General features: G+C 39.2%; 1 protein-coding gene across 1 annotated transcript in view; it reads left to right on the top strand.

The window, feature by feature from the left end:
* The window catches only part of FOLH1B (folate hydrolase 1B), a gene marked incomplete at its 5' end in the record, with an annotated part of 56,652 nt that extends 36,892 nt beyond the window's left edge, over nucleotides 1-19,760 (top strand). Inside the window, 9 exon segments of the mRNA NM_214384.1 lie at nucleotides 2,623-2,686; nucleotides 6,677-6,744; nucleotides 9,260-9,351; nucleotides 11,118-11,208; nucleotides 13,856-14,059; nucleotides 14,062-14,119; nucleotides 14,382-14,463; nucleotides 17,588-17,680; nucleotides 19,452-19,760. Of these exon segments, the coding sequence (NP_999549.1) occupies nucleotides 2,623-2,686; nucleotides 6,677-6,744; nucleotides 9,260-9,351; nucleotides 11,118-11,208; nucleotides 13,856-14,059; nucleotides 14,062-14,119; nucleotides 14,382-14,463; nucleotides 17,588-17,680; nucleotides 19,452-19,641 (942 nt within the window). The 3' untranslated portion in view covers nucleotides 19,642-19,760.

Consider the following 20,303-nt stretch of genomic DNA (forward strand, 5'->3'; position numbering starts at 1 on the left):
ATATAGTTGCCTGTGCTATACAGCAGGACCTTAGTGTTTATTCATTCTAACTGTAACAGTTTGCATCGACCAACCCCAAACTCCCTGTCCATCCCATTTCCTTACCTCTCCCCCTTGGCAACCCCCAGTCTGTTCTTTATGTCTGAGTCTGTTTCTGTTTTGTGGAAAGGTTCATTTGTGCCATGTTTTAGATTCCACATGTAAGTAATACCAGATGGTATTTGTCTTTTTCTTTCTGACTTTGCATCCTTGTTGGTGCAAATGGCATTATGTGTTCACTTTTTTTGGCCACACACTCAACATGTGGAAGTTCCCCAGCTAGGGACTGAACCCTTACTACATCAGTGACCCAAGTCACTGCAGTGATAATGTCCAATCCTTAACCTGCTGTGTCATCATTCTTTTTTATGACTGAATAGTATTCCACTATATATCTGTATCTATATAGCTATATCTATATATCACATTTTCTTAATCCATTCATCTGTCAGTGGACATTTTGGCAGTTTCCATGTCTTGGTTATTGTGAAGAGAGCTCTAGTGTTCAGTAGAGTGGGATTGATGGATCATATGGTAATTTCTATTTTTGTTTTCTGAAGAACCTCCACACTGTTTTCCATAGTGGTTGCACCAACTTACCTTCCTTTTCTCCACACCCTCTGCAGCATTTGTTATTGGTAGACTTTTTAATGATGGCCATTCTGATCTTGTGAGGTGGTACCTCATTGTAGTTTTGATTTGCATAAAATAGTGGGGTTTTTTGTTTTTTTTGTCTTTTTGCCTTTTCTAGGGCCACTCCCACGGCATATGGAGGTTCCCAGGCTCTAGGGGTCTAATGAGAGCTGTAGCCACTGGCCCACGCCAGAGCCACAGCAATGCGGGATCTGAGCCGCATCTGCAACCTACACCACAGCTCACAGCAACACTGGATCCTTAACCCACTGAGCAAGGGCAGAGACCAAACCCGCAACTTCATGGTTCCTAGTCGGATTCATTAACCACTGTGCCACGACGGGAACTCCTAAAATAGTTTTTTTTTTAATTGAGGTATAGTTGATTTACAATATTGTGTTAGTTTCAGGTGTTCAGTATTGATTCAGTTATATATATATGTGTGTGTGTGTGTGTGTGTGTGTACATGTGTATATATACATATATGTGATTCATTTATACATATATATGTATATATTATGTAAGTATGGATGTTCTTTTTCAGTTTCTTTTCCCCTATGTTATCACAAAATATTGCGTATATTTTGAAGTAATATAGTCATCAGAAATCAACAGTAAAAATCTCTTCATTGCTTAGGAACTAAATTTTGTTTGAGTTTTTAAAGCCATTTAATGTCAGTTGTGCAAATAATTCAATATTTATTTTCTGAGAGTGTGACAGTAGCTAAGTAAATTCACTAGAAACTGAACATCATAAGATATCACGTTCTATTTTTTAATATTAGTTCTTAAAGCTATTCACATATAAATGCCTCTTGAGCTTGTACTGTCTTTCTCATATCATGATGACCTATTCTAATTAAAATCATGTTAAAGGTGAGGTGGAAATCTACACCACAGAATATTTCCTAGGTCCCTTAAAAAGTAATTTTACCTGCATTCATTATTGACTTTGTGTAACAGAAGCATTACTTGTAAAGTAAATATATGTGAAATTGACATTTATTCTATTAACTTCCAAGTCATGCTATAAATATTTACTTGCTTCCTATTACACCCTAGGAATTAGGAGGTGCCCTGTAAAGTTCAGTTTTCTTTGGGGAAGAAAAAAAATAATGCTCCTATAGACAAAGAATTATGCTGGCATCAAGAAGGACCTAAATATTTCAATGGTGTGATTTGTCTATTGCATATTATTTTCATAACCTATAGCTTCATGTTTGTTCACTTCATTTCTTACAGTCAAGATGCTTAGAAAATTGCATGTTTTGAAGATTCAGAACCTGCTTGTATAAAAAACCTGCTACACTTTTCAGTGCTTTAAAACAGTGCAATGATCAATTTTGACCAGTAGGTGGTGCCATAATACAAGAGAACATAACTTGAAGCCTTTACCTACCGTGTGGTTAAGAAATCAACTTCTTTCCATTCACCATGTTAAGAATATGGACAATTTCATCTTAAGTTTTATTTTTTTGTTTTTTGTTTTTTGTTTTGTTCTTTTAGGGCGGCACCCAAGGCTCATGGAGGTTCCCAGGCTAGAGGTCTAATTGGGGCTATAGCCGCCAGCCTATGCCACAGGCACAGCAACTTGGGATCTGAGCTGCGTCTGTGACCTATACCACTGCCCACGGCAACACCGGATCCTTAACCCACTGAGCAAGGCCAGGGATCGAACCCACAACCTCATGGTTCCTAGTCAGATTCCTTAACCACTGCGCCATGACAGGAACTCCCAGTTTTATTCTTAAAAAATGTTTTGCTTGTTATTTCTTACCAGTGACCTTTATTGAAATTCTTTCAGACATGTCCTTGAAAATCTTATAAGTCAAATCTGGGGTGAACCTGAGCCAATTTAATTCAGAAGTCTCCATAGTGCAGATGTGCAGTTTTTTTTAAGCAAGGGATTATGGCTAAATGTTTATTTATTCGCTTATTTTTTTATTATAGGAGAATTCCAGAATCCTTCAAGAGCGTGGTGTGGCTTATATTAATGCTGATTCTTCTATAGAAGGTGAATACCGTTGGTCTCACAGGAGAAGATAGACTCTTGGTAGTAGCATTAGTTTAGTTCATAAATTATGCACTAACAAAGATTGTAAATCCATTAATAGGCGGTGGGGATCTGTTGCTGGTTTGTCCTGTTCACAGCAGCTATGAGCCCAAGGGTGCTCATTTGGAAAACAACACTCTTTGCTTTGTTTAGTCTGCAGGTTACCTTGTCTCTGGTAGGGATTCGGTGAATATCTGCTAAGTGATTAAGTCGATTTTGGAACTAAATATTTCTAGGATTTTAGAATGGGGTAGCAAAAACATATGATTTAAATTTAATCCCTGGAGTTCCCGTTGTGGCGCAGTGGTTAACGAATCCAACTAGGAACCATGAGGTTGCAGGTTCGATCCCTGGCCTTGCTCAGTGGGTTAAGGATCCGGCGTTGCCGTGAACTGCGGTGTAGGTTGCAGACGCGGCTCGGATCCTGCGTTGCTCTGGCTCTGGCGTAGTCTGGTGGCAACAGCTCCGATTCGACCCCTAGCCTGGGAACCTCCATATGCCGCGGACGCGGCCCTAGAAATGTCAAAAAGACAAAAATAATAATAATAATAATAATAATCCCTGTTTCATCATAATATCCTGCATACAAATTTTGAAAAAACAAAAAACAAAAAACAAAAAACCCAACAATTTCCAAGATTTCCTCTTTCACCAAGAATTTTTCTTCTTAAATTTTGTTTCCAGTTTGACAAATATTTATCAAGCATCTCTTTATGTAGTGAACTTTGTAGGATTTCAGAGGGATTAGAGGTTACTAAAGAACAGCCAAGGACTGAACAGTTTACTTATAGATGATAAAATAAATCAGTCTAGGATTCTAATATATGGAGGTACTTACTCTAAGAAAGACGTAATCAGATTTCATCTTGGAGTTTAGAGGAGAGAATGAGAGCAACTTCAGGAAAGGCTTGAGAAATGAGGTGGGCATTGGAGTCAGGTCCTGTAGAACTCAGGCTTTGCTTTGATAAACAGAGATTCAAATGAAGGGACCATCTCAAGTTGATTTCGAAGAAACTCAAACAATCCATTGCCACTCCCTCCTCTGTAGCCCCATGAATCTTTTGTTTTATTTTTCTTTCTTGAAAGCTATATCATTGTAGCACCTATCACTGCTGTTATTAGTAATTAGTTGTTTTAAAAACTGCATCCCTTTCTAGATTATATTCTTCAGCAAGGAACAGACAGGATTTTACTTCTTCACTCCTGAATTCTTTTTTTTTTTTTTTCTTTATAGTTCCATACCTTTGACATATGGAAGTTCCTCGGCTACGGGTTCATCGTAGCTGCAGCTGTCAGTCTACACCACGGTTATGGCAATGCCAAATCCGAGTGCATCTGTGACCTACACCACAGCTTCCGAATAGAATGGGTCTTTAACCCACTGAGTGAGGCCAGGATCAAACATAAATCCTCAGGGAGACTGTCGAGTCTTAACCCTCTGAACCACAGCAGGAACTCCTTCACTCCTGAATTCTTTTTTTTGCCATTTCTTGGGCCACCCCAGCGGCATATGGAGGTTCCCAGGCTAGGGGTCTAATCGGAGCTGTAGCCACCGGCCTACGCCAGAGCCACAGCAACTCGGGATCTGAGCCGCGTCTGCAACATACACCACAGCTCATGGCAACGCCTGATCGTTAACCCACTGAGCAAGGGCAGGGACCGAACCTGCAACCTCATGGTTCCTAGTCGGATTCGTTAACCACTGCGCCACGACGGGAACTCCTCACTCCTGAATTCTTAATGTCTCATTTAATAAATATTGTTTGTGTTAATGCAACAAATGAATGAATAAAAGAATGAAGGGTGGATAGCATATTTTCTTTAGTTTACTAGTAAGTCTGCCATGTCAGTAATAGTGGCTGCTTTACATAGGTATGGAGGTACCTTGGCATCTATGTTCTTTGTCCACATATCTGAGCTGCACTGTCCCCTAAGTTAGTGCAGTTCAGTTATCTTTTCCTCCTCCTAATTTTCCTCAGTTAATGTCTCAGGGCTTGGCCTTATTCCTGGCCCTGCCACTTCTGAGTTGTGTGACCTCAGGTTGTTACTTTCTGTGGCTTAGTTTTCTCACCTCTCAGTAGAATCCCTAAGAGCACGTATCTCAAAGGCTCTTGTGAGGGCAAGAGAAGTTAATATTTGCAAAACTCCAGCCTTCGCCTTGCATGTTCCAACATGTTAGCTTGGGGAGTTCCCGTTGTGGCTCAGTGGTAAGGAACCCGACTAGTGCCTGTGAGGATGCCATTTTGATCCCTGGCTTTGCTCAGTGGGTTAAGGATCCAGTGTTGGTGTGAGCTGTGATGCGTAGGTCGCAGACACGGCTCACATCTGGCGTGATGTGGCTGTGGTGTGGGCTGGCAGCTGCAGATCAGATTCGACGCCTAGCCTGCAAACTTCAATATGCCACAAGTGCGGCCCTAAAAAGAGCAAAAAAAACAAAAACAAAAACCAAAACAAGTTAGCTTGGATCATTATTGTTCTTACATAAACAGATGTGAAGATGAAACAACTTTGCCACACAGAATAGCTATCCCAAACATGTATCTGTGAAAGTGGAATAATGTTCTTTCTGGTGTCAGTTCTTTTTTAAATATTTTATTTTTTAATTCATTTTTTTAAACAATGGATTTTTCTGATTATGTCATTTCCTGTCTTAAAAAGCTGCATTGTCTCTCCATCATTTTCAGGATTAAGAGCAAATGACACACGTTCCTCTGTGACTGGAACACAGCTAATCTCACTTTGTCTTATATTAAACATTTTTTTTCCTTTTTATGGCTGCACCTGAGGCATATGGACATTCCTGGGCCAGGGTTCGAATTGGAGCTGCAGCTGAGGTTTATGCCACAGCCAGGTCAACATCAGATCTAAGTTGCATCCGAGACCTACACTATAGCTTTCAGCAACCCCAGATCCTTAATCCATTGATCAAGGTCTGGGATCAAACCCACATCCTCATGGAGACAGCATTGGGTTCTTAACCTGCTGAGCCACAACAGGAACTCCTATCTAAAAAAAAAATTTTTTTTTTTTTTTTTTTTTTTGCCTTTTAGATCCATACCCACGGCATGTAGAGGTTCCCAGGCTAGGGGATGAATTGGAGCTACAGCTGCCGGCTTACACCACAGCCACGGCAACGCTGGATCCAAGCCATGTCAGCAACCTACACCACAGCTCACAGCAACGCTGGATCCTTAACGGAGTGAGGCCAGGGATTGAACCTGCGTCCTCATGGATACTAGTCAGATTTGTTTCTGCTGCGCCGTGACGGGAACTCCTAAAATTTTATTAAATGTTCTTTTCTCAAACAATACAGTAAGTCATGTATTTGCTTTTGAATGTTAAAATGAAAAATTTACAAATAAAAATTTTCTACTAAAACCATTCTCAAATAACCCTCTTTCAAAGGCACTCCTGCCCTCAGTTACGTTTCCATCACACAGACATTCACATAAAGGATTTAGCTCACACCAGGGGCCCACAGCAGCAGGTACGGTCTTAAGTGCTTTAAGTGTAAAACATTGCTTTAACACAGTACTCTTGTGAGGTAATTACTTTTAGTGTCCGTGTTGCATAGAACAGTGCCTGGGTGGGGTGGGAGGTGACGATTTGGAGAGGTGACCTGAGGTTGTTTCATGTGTGGCCCAGAGGGTCATGGTGAGGATGATTAGTTTTATTGAGTGATGAGTTTGAATTTTTCTTTTCTTTTCCTTTTTTTACTGTACCCATGGCACATGGAAGTTCCGGGGCCAGGGATTGAACCTGAGCCATAGCAGTGACCATACTGGGTCCTTAACCCCCTGAGCCACTAAGGAACTCCAAGTTGGAGAGTTTTGATCACACTTAAGGTTTTAAAAGGATCATTGTGGCTAAGGAGTTTGCAAGAGTCTTCGAATGGATGAATAAAATAAAGACATGAGATAGACAACAAACCACCTTCTCCTTGTCTCTTAGGAAACTACACTCTGAGAGTTGATTGTACCCCCCTGATGTACAGCCTGGTGTACAACCTAACAAAGGAGGTAAAAATTATTCCATGGAATTTTAAGTTCTACAGATGATGTTTTCTTGAGGGGACATTATTCTGTTAAACATCTGTGTTGTTTCATAACGTGTCCTTTTTCATGTGGAAAAGAAGCCATAGAAACATCTCATAAACTGTTGACACATGCCACACCATTTTTCCCACACCAAGCTGAGGCAGCCCACGAATAGCGTTGCATCTCTCATCCCCATTTGTAAACAAGAAAACTGAGCTCAAAAATCATTAGCCACCAAAGACACACACCTTATTTGATCGCTGAACCAGGACCTGGTCCTGCGGTTTAACTCCTTAATTTGAAAACCAGTGTTTACTCTTTCATATACTGATACCAAGTAATTCAGGACTCAGGGAGAGCTGCCATTCTTAAAGGGACGTTCCTGTTGTGGCTCAGCAGTAACGAGCCAAACTAGTATCCAAGAAAATGTTGGTTCGATCCCCGGCCTTGCTCAGTGGGTTAAGGATTCGGCGCTGCGTGAGCTGTGGTGTAGGTCACAGACGCGGCTTGGATCTCGGATTGCTGTGGCTCGTTTCTGCTGCGCCAAGAAGGGAGCTCACTTTTGTAGTGATTGCTGATTACCTGATTTGAACTGGGCTTTCCTCCCTGGATTTACCTTGTTAACAGAACTACCAGTTAAAATGTAATGACCAAGAAAAACTCACATTTCCCTCAGACAAGGATTTTAAATAAAACCTAAACATACTGTTAAGGTTTCGTTTCATAAACATGGCATTGAATGTATTAACTTCCCCAACAGGAATAGAAAAGTGTAATTTGGAAAAATCTATTCATATTGTTACTTAGCTCCACCCCACGTACTTATACTTTTATCAATTCCCATGAAATGCATACATAATTAAATATCTGAAACATTGTGTTTCAGAGAATTCCCCCAGGAAAGCTTGGCAGTTAAGTGTGTTTCCCAGGTGGATGGGTGGTCCCTGGACAATTGAAAAAAACACTGCTTTCCAGGTCGGGTTTGAAATTATGTGATGCGTGACAATTTGGGGTTTTATTTTATCCTGTTTTATTTGTTTCAGGGGCGTGATTTGTAACATTTCAAATTTTAGTGACAATTTTGCACCATTTCAAAATTTAGTGATAATCTGAGAATTTAGCAATGTGTTTCTACCTTATTCCAAATTCATATTTCTGGAAATAAATAAAGTGGTACCGTGTCCTATATCAAAGTTTTGTGTAAATTTATAAGCTTGAGGGAAATTATTTTGTTGCTTTACGTATTAATATTTTACAGGTTGAGATGTTGATATAACTTCTGACTCTCTCCTGACACTTCTGTAAATTCGTGTTCCCATCAACCTTTGCTCATCCTTCTATTATAGCATCTAACATACTGAATTCTGCATTATTATTATTATTATTTACAGTTCCCACTGGTAGGTAAGATGTGTTATTAAACTTTGTATTGCTGGCACCTTCAAAAAGTTTTCTACAGTGTAGGTAGTCCGTAAACCTTTTTGAATTGAATTTCTTAAAAGATAGAGCATAGGACTTTTATTAAGTATAAAATAAAAACTTTTTATACCATATATTGTCCCTGTCTATGGAATATTGATGGAATACTAATTACACGTCAGTGTGCTCAGTGTTTTGGCATAACATCTAATACTCTGAGTCTGGAATTCAAGAGTAGGTCCTGTTTTACTTCCTTGGTTTTCTCATCTGTGAAACCTGAAAAGGTATTGAAAGTCCCATGTTTAATAAAATTACTAGGAATACTCAACTAATTAAATAAAATATTAGTGCATTTGTTTTATTATGTACTATATAATGACTTTGACAGCCTTGTGGGCACAAAGCAGTATTTGAAAAAACACCTTACCTAAACCAGCTTGCTGCTTTTCATTTTTAAAATAAGAGACGGAGGAATTCCTGTCATGGCTCAGTGTTTGACGAATCTGACTAGGAACCACAAGGTTTCGGGTTCAATCCCTGGCCTTGCTCAGTGGGTTAAGGATCTGGCGTTGCCATGAGCTGTGGTGTAGGTTACAGACTTGACTCGGATCCTGCGTTGCTGTGGCTCTGGTGGAGGCCGGCGGCTACAGCTCCGATTAGACCCCAGCCTGGGAACCTCCATATGCTGTGGATGTGGACCTAGAAAAGACAAATAAATAAGAGGTGGAGGAGTATGTTATTTTTGAGAGTAGCCTCTCTTAAGTCAGAAAAATAAACCAAAAAAAAAAATCTTATGTTGTGATCATTCATCTGAATACAGGACTTGGTAATAATTCGGTTAGGCTTCTTTTCCATACATGCCATGTATTTTTTAAAATAATAATTGCATTGTACATAATAACATGAGCATTTTCCATATTGTCAGAAACTCGTTGTAATTCTTAATAAGTGCTCATGTTTGAATTGCATTCCTTATTTTGTTGAATATAATTTAGCTACTCATTCCCCAGGTAATAGATATTTAGTTTTTAAAACACCTGTTGATAAGTATTCTCATTTTTTCTTTTTAAACTTTTAGCTCCAAAGTCCTGATGAAGGGTTTGAAGGCAAATCTCTTTTTGAGAGCTGGAATGAAAAAAGTCCTTCACCTGAATTCAGTGGCTTGCCCAGGTAAACAAAACTTTCTACTGAATTATGGGATTGTGTTGCAAATAAAAGGGTATTTTTTTTTCAATAAGTAGTAACAACTTATTTTAAAATTCTCTAGCATATTGGAAAAAAAAAGTGATGCTTTCACAAATAAGATTGTTATTGGGGGAGTTTCCTGGTGTCATGGTGGGTTAAGGATCTGGCATTTTCACTGGGGCAGCTCGGGCTGCTGCTGTAGCACAGGTTTGATCCCTGGCCTGGGACCTTCCCATGCTTGGACGTGGCCAAAAAAATTGTTGCTGGAAAACTGGGTTCCCCTCTTGGTGGGTGTTGAGCCAAAAGGTACAACCACGTCAAAGAGTGGGAGAAGGAAGAATTTTTTACTTAGAGTAAATAAAGAGAACACCAGGGATCTTTCCTAAAGCAGCGTCTCTCCACAAATGGCAAAATTGGGGAAGTTTTAAGCTAAGGGCACAGGCATATTCATAAAAGGGCTGGAACAGGATTCATAATAAAATTGGGACAAAGTTTGCCAAGTCTAAGATTTAGCTGACTGAGTTCAGAAAAGGTAACATCATCATTCCTTAGGTTCCTCTGGTGGTTGAGCACTCAAGGGGGTTTGAGTTCTGCACAATAGCTCCTGGCTATGGGTTAGACGCACAGGTTTCTGAAGTGGGTGGGTGGGGTGGTGGTGGGGTGGGGAACAATCTCATGGGACTGAGCCTTTAACTTGTGGAATCTATTGCTGTATCTGGGTAGACACTGTCACAATTGGGTTGAATTGTAGAATAGCCAGCTGTTCTGGAGAATTGCTTTGTTGGTAGTGTGGGGAAACTTCCCCCATAGGGGTTCAGGAATCCAGAAGTACAGTGATCTCATGAGGGTAGATATTTTGTGATAGAATTGACATTCCTCTTTCTTTTCTTTTTACTTCTGCTTGTTTAAGACAATATACTTAAAAATTATATTTTTAGGAATTCCCGCTGTGGCGCAGTGGGTTAAGAATACAACTACAGGAGTTCCCGTCGTGGCGCAGTGGTTAACGAATCCGACCAGGAACCATGAGGTTGCGGGTTCGGTCCCTGCCATTGCTCAGTGGGTTAACGATCCGGCGCTGCCGTGAGCTGTGGTGTAGGTTGCAGACGCGGCTCGGATCCTGCGTTGCTGTGGCTCTGGCGTAGGCCATGGCTACAGGTGTTATTAGACCCCTAGCCTGGGAACTCCATATGCCGCGGGAGCGGCCCAAGAAATAGCAAAAAGACAAAAAAAAAAAAAAAAAAAAAAGAATACAACTACAGGTTGCTGTGGAGATGTAGGTTCCAACTCCAGCCAGGTATAGTAGGTTGAAAGGTCACACCTGTGGCTTGGATTCAGTCCCTGCTCTGGGAATTTATATATGCCACAGGCATGGCCATGAAAATTTTTTTTTTTTTTTTTTTTTGTATTTTCTAGGGCCACACCCGCGGCATATGGAGGTTCCCAGGCTAGGGGTCTAATAGGATGGTAGCTGTGGGCCTTTGCCAGAGCCACAGCAACGCGGGATCGGAACCATGTCTGCAACTTATACCACAGCTCATGGTAATGCCAGATCCTTAACCCACTGAGCAAGGCCAGGGATCGAACCTGGCAACCTCATGGTTCCTAGTCAGATTCGTTAACCACTGAGCCACGATGGGAACTCCTGAAAATTTTAAAAAATTATAATATTAAGAATGGCATTCAATTAAGCTTTGATTTGTACTCAATGAAGAAGTTACTCAAATCATCCTTTATTTTATCCCTAAAAGGATTAGCAAATTAGGATCTGGTAATGATTTTGAAGTGTTCTTCCAAAGACTTGGAATTGCTTCAGGCAGAGCACGGTATACTAAAGATTGGGTAAGTCTGTCAGTAAGTTCTTCAGGATTATTTATGAAGATATTTTCAGCTAAACAAACAATTCTGGATCCGAAAATGACTTAAACGCCATGCTTGTTCCACCCTTGGTTCTATTTGACCATTAAAATTCTTTCAATTTTCGAATTGGCTTCTTCTGATATCTCTCTGCATAATAATCTGTTTGTGCTACTCTATATTTTTCAGTTTTAAGTATTATCCATTTACCTCTTACTTGGGAAGATAAGCATTTCATTCTTACATCACTTCTCCCAACCCTGAAATACTTTCCTTAATGACATCTTCTCAATATATGGTTGTGCTCCACTTGTTGATTAGAAGACTCTCTTTTTACCTCCATGAATCCATCATTAACTCACACCAAACTCTTAGTATAGTCCAGCACATCAGGTGATCAGGCAGAGTTTTCATTTTCCCTGTTGGGTTTTTCTGTTCCTCTGGGTCCTCAGTTATTCTCTCTGCTTGTGACACAGCTCTTGCCTGTGAAATTTCCTTCACTCACTAGGATGTCTGAGAATATCTTCATTTCTCTTGTATTTTGTATTTTTTATTTCCTGGATTTTGTGTCTTCCTTTTTCTTATTTACTCTCCAATTCTTTTGGAGCGTATCCTTCAGGCACTTCTTGAAAAGGATGAAGGAAAGCCAAGACCTTGCTTATCTAAAAATGACATTTATACTACATACAATTATTTGACAGTTTGGCTGACTCAAAATTTTGGTTGAAAATCCCATACCCTCAGAATTGTCTACTCATTGTTCACTGTCGTCCAGCCTGTTGGGAGATGTGGTTCCATTTGTTCCTTGGTCTCTTAAGGAAGATTTTAATAACTTTTTTTTTTTTTTTTTTTTTTTTTAGGGCCGCACCTGGGCATATGGAGGTTCCCAGGCTAGGGGTTGAATTGGAGCTATAGCTGCCGGCCTATGCCAGAACCACAGCAACACCAGATCTGAGCCTCGTCTTCAACTTAACACCATGGCTCAAGGCAACACCAGATCCTTAACCCACTGAGCAAGACCAGGGATCGAACCTGCATCCTCAAGGATGCTGGTCAGATTTGTTAACCACTGGGCCACGATGGGAACTCCTTTAGTAACTTTTTTTAATGACTATGTTGTCCTTGATGTCCATGTGTGTATTAGTTATGCCATTTTTAAGTATTCTGGGCTGGCACAAAGTGGACCCGTTGCTCCAGAAACCTATGCATTATAGTTGGAGGCGATGTTTTTTTCTTTGGATTCCCTTTCTCAAACTATTGTTAATTTGTTTAGCATCTGGGGATTTTTTTCCAGTGTATGTTTGTGTTCTCTTCTGTCTCTATCTCTGTCTTTTTATACTTTCTGGAATATTTTTCTCAATGCTGCCATTCTTTTTTATTTTTTCCCTCCATTCCCTGTGGTACCTCCTTATTCTGAATTGATTTTATTTTAGTTTGTGTGATTGGTCTGTACCTTTCAAGTTAAAGGCTTTCTGCAAATGCCTGACTTCTTTGGCAATCTGTTTATTTAGGAGTGAGACTGTAAAAAGCTGATTGAACCCCTGTATGCAGGGGTGGTTTTTCTTGAAGGGGGAGCTTCTCAAGAGAGGGACTGAGAATGTCTTTTAGTGGCTTCACTGGGAGGCAGCCAACACTGAGAATCTGTAGGTCTTTTCTCCCTGGTTAGTTTTTTTTATAATCTTCAATCTAGTAAAGAAGAAAGGAAATCGCTAATCTCGTACCATGGGGGTAGGAAGTTGGGCAGGGTTAGATGGGGTTGGTGAAGAGGATAGATGTTAATATTATGTACACTTGACTTATGAGAAAACTACAGCAAAGGGAGGTTAATAACTTTTGGGTTAATAATCGTCCCAAAAGTAGTAAGTCCTTACTGGTAGGTAGTAAGTCCTGAAGTCTAACTTCAGACTCTGGTCGGCCAATTCCAGAGTTCCACTCTATAAACTGCACCACTATATAAACTGTTCTATTGCATCAGTAAAGTAAATAAATAAACAAACATCTTAAAATGGAGAAAAGGCATGAACCAGCAGTTCATAGGTTGGAAAGTCCTTCCCTCTGGCCTTCTGTGTATGTTCTTATTTTCCTGTACCTATCTGAGCATCACTTTCTCTGCTTAGTGAGATTTTAGACCCACTACTGAAGCCCTTCCTGCTCAGACTTCACTTGTCAGCGTGCTGCTTGTCAGAGAAATATTTATTTGCCGAATTTCAGTCATTAAACAAGTTATAGCATTGCCCAATGTAATAATGCATCATGTTTGTTTACTTGCTTTTAACAATTCTGTCTTAAATTATTTTCACTCAAATGCCATGCTGTCTTTATTTCAGAAATATTTCTACATCTGTTTTGTTAAAGGCAAGAATGTTAAGTTTTTCCAAGATGATTTTTGTAGTATCATTTATGTTATATACACATAATCTTTTTTTACTGGTGAAAACCTGGGGTGCGTTTTAATATTTAACCCTTTAATAAGTGGCTTATTGAGGTACTTAAGTACTTTATTTCTTACTGACAAAAGCAATCCCACTAATATTCACAGCAAATATACTATGTGTTTTATTATAAGTTATTTAGTTATCTCACAAGAGGTATATTTTCTTTTTTGTGTTTTTTTTCTTTTTTTTTTTTGTAGGTAACCAACAAATTCAGCAGCTATCCACTGTATCACAGTGTCTATGAAACGTATGAATTAGTGGAAAAGTTTTATGACCCAACTTTTAAGTATCATCTTGCTGTGGCCCAGGTTCGAGGAGGAATTGTTTTCGAACTTGCCAATTCTGTAGTGCTCCCTTTTGACTGTCGAGATTATGCTGTAGTTTTAAGAAATTATGCTGATAACTCTACAATATTTCAATGAACCATCCACAAGAAATGAAAGCATACAGTGTGTCGTTTGGTATGCTACCCTTCTGCTTTCAGAATTCACAGCCTGTATGTTTCTGTTAATCTCTAAAATGTAATGACCTACCTTAGGTTCATTTATTATTAATTGCTATTCCGTATGATTCAATATTTTGTTTATGTCTAGAAATATATCTATCTTCCATTTCACTGATGCCTGTTTTTCAATATACAAAAATACAAAAGAGAACAGCTTCTTATATTGCTCCCTTTGCTTAGACTATAGAACAATGCGATTGGGTCCTTCTTTATTTCAGATTCACTCTTCTCTGCAGTGAAGAATTTTACAGAAATCGCTTCTAACTTCAGCGAGAGAGTCCAAGACTTGGATAAAAACAAGTATGTTCTGTACCCTCTCTATGTATATAAACAGACACACATGTATGTATATATATATCTTATGCATAATATATGTTATGCATGTAATAGATATAATGAGTGAAAAAGAAACACTAGCTGACGTCTTTGTTGCTCAATTATCTTTGGAAAGTTTTTTCTGCTTTCTGTCTCCCCATTCCAACACTTCCTGTACAGAGCTGCCGTATCTCTGAGAGATGCTTAGGACATTCTGAGTAGCATATGCGGGTCTGAGAAATGCTGGTGGCTCCTTTACCACTAGTAGTAGCTACAACATTTCCATCTTACCTTTGAAGTCCTCCACTGTATGTCCCTTTCTTTTTCCAGTTTTACCTCTTATTCTTTCATCATACTTCACCAAACTCTCCTATTCCCAAAACATACCTTCTCGCTCCCCCTTCTTAATGTCATTAACCCCAGGAAGAGTTCCTCATCTCCACTTCTGCTCATAATTTGTAATGTGAAACAAACCAGTCATAAAATTTACATATACAATGTTTTATTGAACATAGAGAAAATCTTCCTGAAAACTGATGAGTATAATAATTTTGTGTTACTTTGGGTGAGTATGAAGATTTTTTTTTTCTTATGCTTTACAGTTCTTTCCAAATATTTTATGTGAGATTAAAAAAAAAACAACAATAATAAAGAAATTTTAAGGTGATGCCAAACACCATAAAGTCTATGAAGCTGGTTTTCTATCATTAAGTAAATGATGTTTCTTCCCTGTGACAGACTGCCTGATGGCTTGGTGTGGTAGCTAGGACACTGGGCTTTCGCTTCATTGAGTATTTATGTATTTATCTTACAGGCTCCAGTTGATAGTTAAGGTACTGTTTGTGTTTCCATTCTGTTTACAAATCCTAAAACACCTGGAGCAAGCTATGGCCCATATTGAGAGTACATGCTGGCTAAAGAAAGTTAAAATGGGTGTTGAATTTCTCAACCAAAACTGAAATCTGAGGAAGAGACACTTCTTGATTCCTGCTGTTCTTAAATCAATCCCTTTAACCCATAAAAGGATACAGTGTTGACGCCTTCGTACTTTCATGCTCTCATAGTATTCAGCCTCCAAACCTAGCCTCTCCAGTCTCTAGGGAGGCCAGCATGCTTCTGGTGGGGAAAGAAAAAAAAAATCTCGTTTACTTAAGTCGGGTGCTCTGAGCATTTACCTTCCAGGGATATTTCAGATTGAACTCTGCTCTGTACGAGGAAGAGCCAAACAGTGTGTGTGTTTATGTTTGTAGCGATGGTTTATGAATTCATTTCAGAAACCTAAAGTATCTTATTGAAATCATGGTTCATTCAGTCACCTCCTCGGTTAGTTTATGTGAACTGCTCACAGGTAAAGTCTACGCTCAGTTTACCTTTGCACTATCACAGGACCTGAGTTCTTCATGCTAAATAAATAAATGTTGAAAATCGCTCAGATCTAATTGTGGAGCTTTCAGTTACTCTGTTTTCCCTTTGTCAACATAGTGCAGTTGAAGGAATAGTACAGAACTCCTATTTCACGCTAAAGCTTTCTAGATGTAGCCTGACAAGTTATTTAATTTACCTACTGAACCTGAGTATCTCATCTATGGAATGGGCCTGTTTTCCTGCTTTACTTGGAGGGTTGCTTTGAAGGTTAACATACTTTATAAACATTTAGAATAGTAATTGGCACATAGGAATTAATTGGTAAATAGTAGCTGTTATTATTTAAAACTAAAACATAACAAAACTAAGGAAAAATTAAATTTTTATACAAAGTAATTTATAACTCATTATTTTTTGTAATTTTTTTTTTTTTTTTTTTTTTAAGGGCTGTACCTTCAGTATATGGAGGTTCCAAGGCTAGGGGTCTAATCGGAGCTACAGCAGCCAGCCTATACCACAGCCACAGCAATGCTGGATCCTTAACCCACTGAGCGAGGCCAGGGATCAAACCTGAAACCTCATGGTTCCTAGTTGGATTCAGTGCCACTGCACCACAACGGGAAATCCTATAACTTCTTATTGTAATGATTATTTTTCATTAGTTAACTGATTTATGGGGTTCCCACCATGGGTGCCATGGGTTAAGAACCTAACTGCAGCAGTGCCAGTATCTGCAGCGTTGTAGGTTTGATCCCCAGTCTGGGAACTTCCATAGGCCATGGGTGAGGCCATAAAATTCAAAGAAAATTATGGTAGAATTAATACATTGAATTTAATAATGTCGTTGCCTTACTCCAGGCTTGCTGGTAAATTTTCCTTTATGTGGAGTCATTCTTATTACAGTAAAACTTTCCCGTGCCCTTTGGAATGCGAGCTCTGTGAAAGCAGAAAGTGTCTGATACGTGGCAGGCATTCAAATATGGTATGAGATGGTTAAATTACCATCCTTTGTGTTCATAATATGTATATCTTTAATAATAATAATAAAAATACCACTAGCTGTCATTTGACAAATATGTGTATAATTTTCCACATTATAATAATGTTGCTACTAAGCATTAATAGACTCTTCCATTTCAATATTGAAATGACATCTATGAAAAGGTTAGGTGAGTTCCCATTGTGGCTCAGCAGGTTAAGAACATGACTAGTCCCAATTTGGATGTGGGTTCGATCCCTGGTCTCACTCAGTGGGTTAAAGGATCCAGCATTGCCGCAAGCTGTGGTGTAGGTCACAGACACAGCTCAGATCTGGCGTTGCTGTGGCTGTGGTGTAGGCTGGCAGCTGTAGCTCCAATTCGACCTTAGCCTGGGAACGTCAATGTGCTGCAGATGCAGCTCTAAAAAGAAAAAATAAGGTTATTAGGATACCTAAGATGAAAAAAGTCTAAGCTTGCTTATATTTGAATATAGGTATGTCAAATAATTATTTCAACATAAATAAAAATTACTATAATTTCTTTCATTGGCACATTGAACCATTTTGGTGGTTTTATAAGCCTCAGTGGAATAGTATTTTACAGAATTAAAAAAAATGTAACTATGCATGTTACAGTTCTTTATTTGCATGTTATATAGAAATTTAAAATATATTCTCTGTGTTTACTTTTGTTTTGAATGTTTAGTTTGCTGGGTGATGCACATATTTTCAAGAAGCTACAACAGTTTTCCTTTCCTTTTCCAGTCCAATATTGTTAAGAATTATGAATGATCAACTGATGTTTTTGGAACGAGCATTTATTGATCCTTTAGGATTGCCAGACAGGCCTTTCTACAGGTAAGGATAAAAATATGACTATTTTAATATAGAATTTTCTTAATTTTTACACTGTGGAAAAAATGTAATTGATTTCTTACAAGCAAATAGAAAATTCCAAAATACATGAGAAATATATTTATTTATATACATGTAGTGTGATTACTGTAGATCTTTATTTTAGTGTTGTTTCTGTTTATAAAAGAATGTATGTTCAGTTTAGAAATTTAGAAGGTCCATCAAGTCAAAAGTAGAAAATAAAAATCTCCTCAGTTCTATTTGGTCAGATGTAAAATTATGTTTGTACTTTGGCATACATCATTTTTGCCTTCTCTTATTTTAGATATATTTGTTTTTCTGTATCCACAGAAGATGTAGTAAATATATTTGTATTTACTCTCTCTCCTAATGTTGAAATTTAGTTTCTTTCTTAATTTTTTTGTAAGGCCGCACCTGTGGCATATGGGAGTTCCCAGGCCAGGGATTGAATCCAAGCTGCAGCTGTGACCTACGCTGCAGCTTCAGCAGTGCTGGATCCTTTGACTTCTGTGCAGGGCTGCGGACTGAACCTGTACAGTAACAGGACCTGCCGCAGTCAGATTTTTAACCCACTGCGCCACAGCAGGAACTCCATCTTTTTTTCTAATCTTTGACAGTCATAATTATTTCTGATAACCACCAACTATGCCCGGGTAATGCGGAACTAATTAGATCCTTGACCGGCCAGAGATGATCCATCTTTCTGTTTCGGGATTGTCCATGAAAGAATTGGAATGGGGTATAAGGCCATTATCCAGGCAGGGTTGCCGGCTTTGCCCTGGCAGCATGATCCTGCCCCATCCTTCAGGTCTTTACTGGGCAACTTGCCCTTCTGTCCTAGGGCAAGATCCATGCACTGGCTTAGCTCCTTCAGTAAAACATCACCTTTTTTCTAGGTCATGTTGAACATTATCAAACTGATCTTAATGACTTTTCATGCTTCCTGCTTGGTATTGTAACATGACTTTCTTAAATCGGAGAAACACACTAACAGTTTTGCTCATCACAAACAGGATCTGTATTCGCAACTGTGCCATGTTTCAGAGGATGGTGGTATTGGAGGGTTGGCACTTGTTTGAAATGTGCCTTGAGACTGATCACGTCATCTCCCAGACCTCAAATTCCTCCTCTTTGAAATGCTAATACTGGAGCTCCTGGGAAACAAATCTGACTAGGATCCATGAGGACACGGGTTTGATCCCTGGCCTCACCCAGTGGGTTAGGATCCAGGGTTGCTGTGAGCTGTGGTGTAAGTCCCAGGCGCGGCTCGGATCTGACATTACTGTGGCTGTGGCAGTGGGCCAGCTGCTACTGCTCTGATTCGACCCCTAGCCTGGGAACTTGCCAATGCCACAGGGCGGCCGTAAAAAGACTGAAATAAGTAAATAAATAAAAATAAAAAAATGAAAATGCTAATATCAACCTTGTAGAGTTTATTTTAAGGATTTGAAAGACTATCAGTAAATACTTTAATGCCAAGCATGATCCATAGCAGGTGACGAGCTGTCGTATCTCTCATTGTCATTATTTTCATTTCTCTGAACCACTTCAAGTCATCTTTTTAAAGTTAAAATGTAATTAATTGCCACATATATCATAGACTGGTCTTTGGAGATTGAACTTGGTTGACAAGCAGCTTTTTCAAATCATAAAATTACGATTAAACAATCCAGGAACTGTAGGGTGTCCCTCTTTTTTCCCTTGAGTATATAATTTGAGCAATTAACAGACAGCAAACTATTTCTATCACCAGGCATGTCATCTATGCTCCAAGCAGCCACAACAAGTACATGGGGGAGTCATTCCCAGGGATCTATGACGCTCTGTTTGATATTGAAAACAAAGTGGATCCTTCCAAGGCCTGGGGCGAAGTGAAGAGACAGATTTCTATTGCAGCCTTCACAGTGCAGGCCGCAGCAGGGACTCTGAGAGAAGTAGCCTAAGAAGTTTCTTCAGAGAACACATACTGAATTGCTTTGATGGCTGTCAGAAAGAATCATGATGAATGTATTGATAATCTGAAAAATAAAGTTGTGTACATATGTATACATATGTAGAGATATATAGATATTCTTTTTTTCTTCTCCGGATAGATCAAATAAGAAAGAAGGATAATTTATGTTCTTAAATTATAGTGAGGTATTCTGAAGTTGAACTAGGTGTTAAAATTAAGAAGAGCCTAAATTTTTATTTTACTTTTTTTTTCTAAAAATCAAATTCAGTCCTCCACATTATCCAGAAAACAAAGACCCTCCCTGGTGGACATTACGATGCCAAATACAGCCACTGGTGAGTTCTCTCTTATAAAGCACACAACCTGGCTAACTTTGACAACTTTCCCTCTAAAACTATCTTCGTGACACCATTTCTTTTTTTTTCTTTTTTTTTTTTCTTTTGTCTTTTTGCCATTTTCTTGGGCTGCTCTCGAGGCATATGGAGGTTCCCAGGCTAGGGGTCGAATCGGAGCTGCAGCTGCCGGCCTACACCACAGCCACAGCAATGCGGGATCCAAGCCACGTCTGCAACCTACACCACAGCTCACAGCAACGCCAGATCCTTAACCCACTGAGCAAGGCCAGGGATCGAACCCGCAACCTCATGGTTC

Source organism: Sus scrofa, chromosome 9, assembly GCF_000003025.6.
Source record: "Sus scrofa isolate TJ Tabasco breed Duroc chromosome 9, Sscrofa11.1, whole genome shotgun sequence".
NCBI lineage: Eukaryota > Metazoa > Chordata > Mammalia > Artiodactyla > Suidae > Sus > Sus scrofa.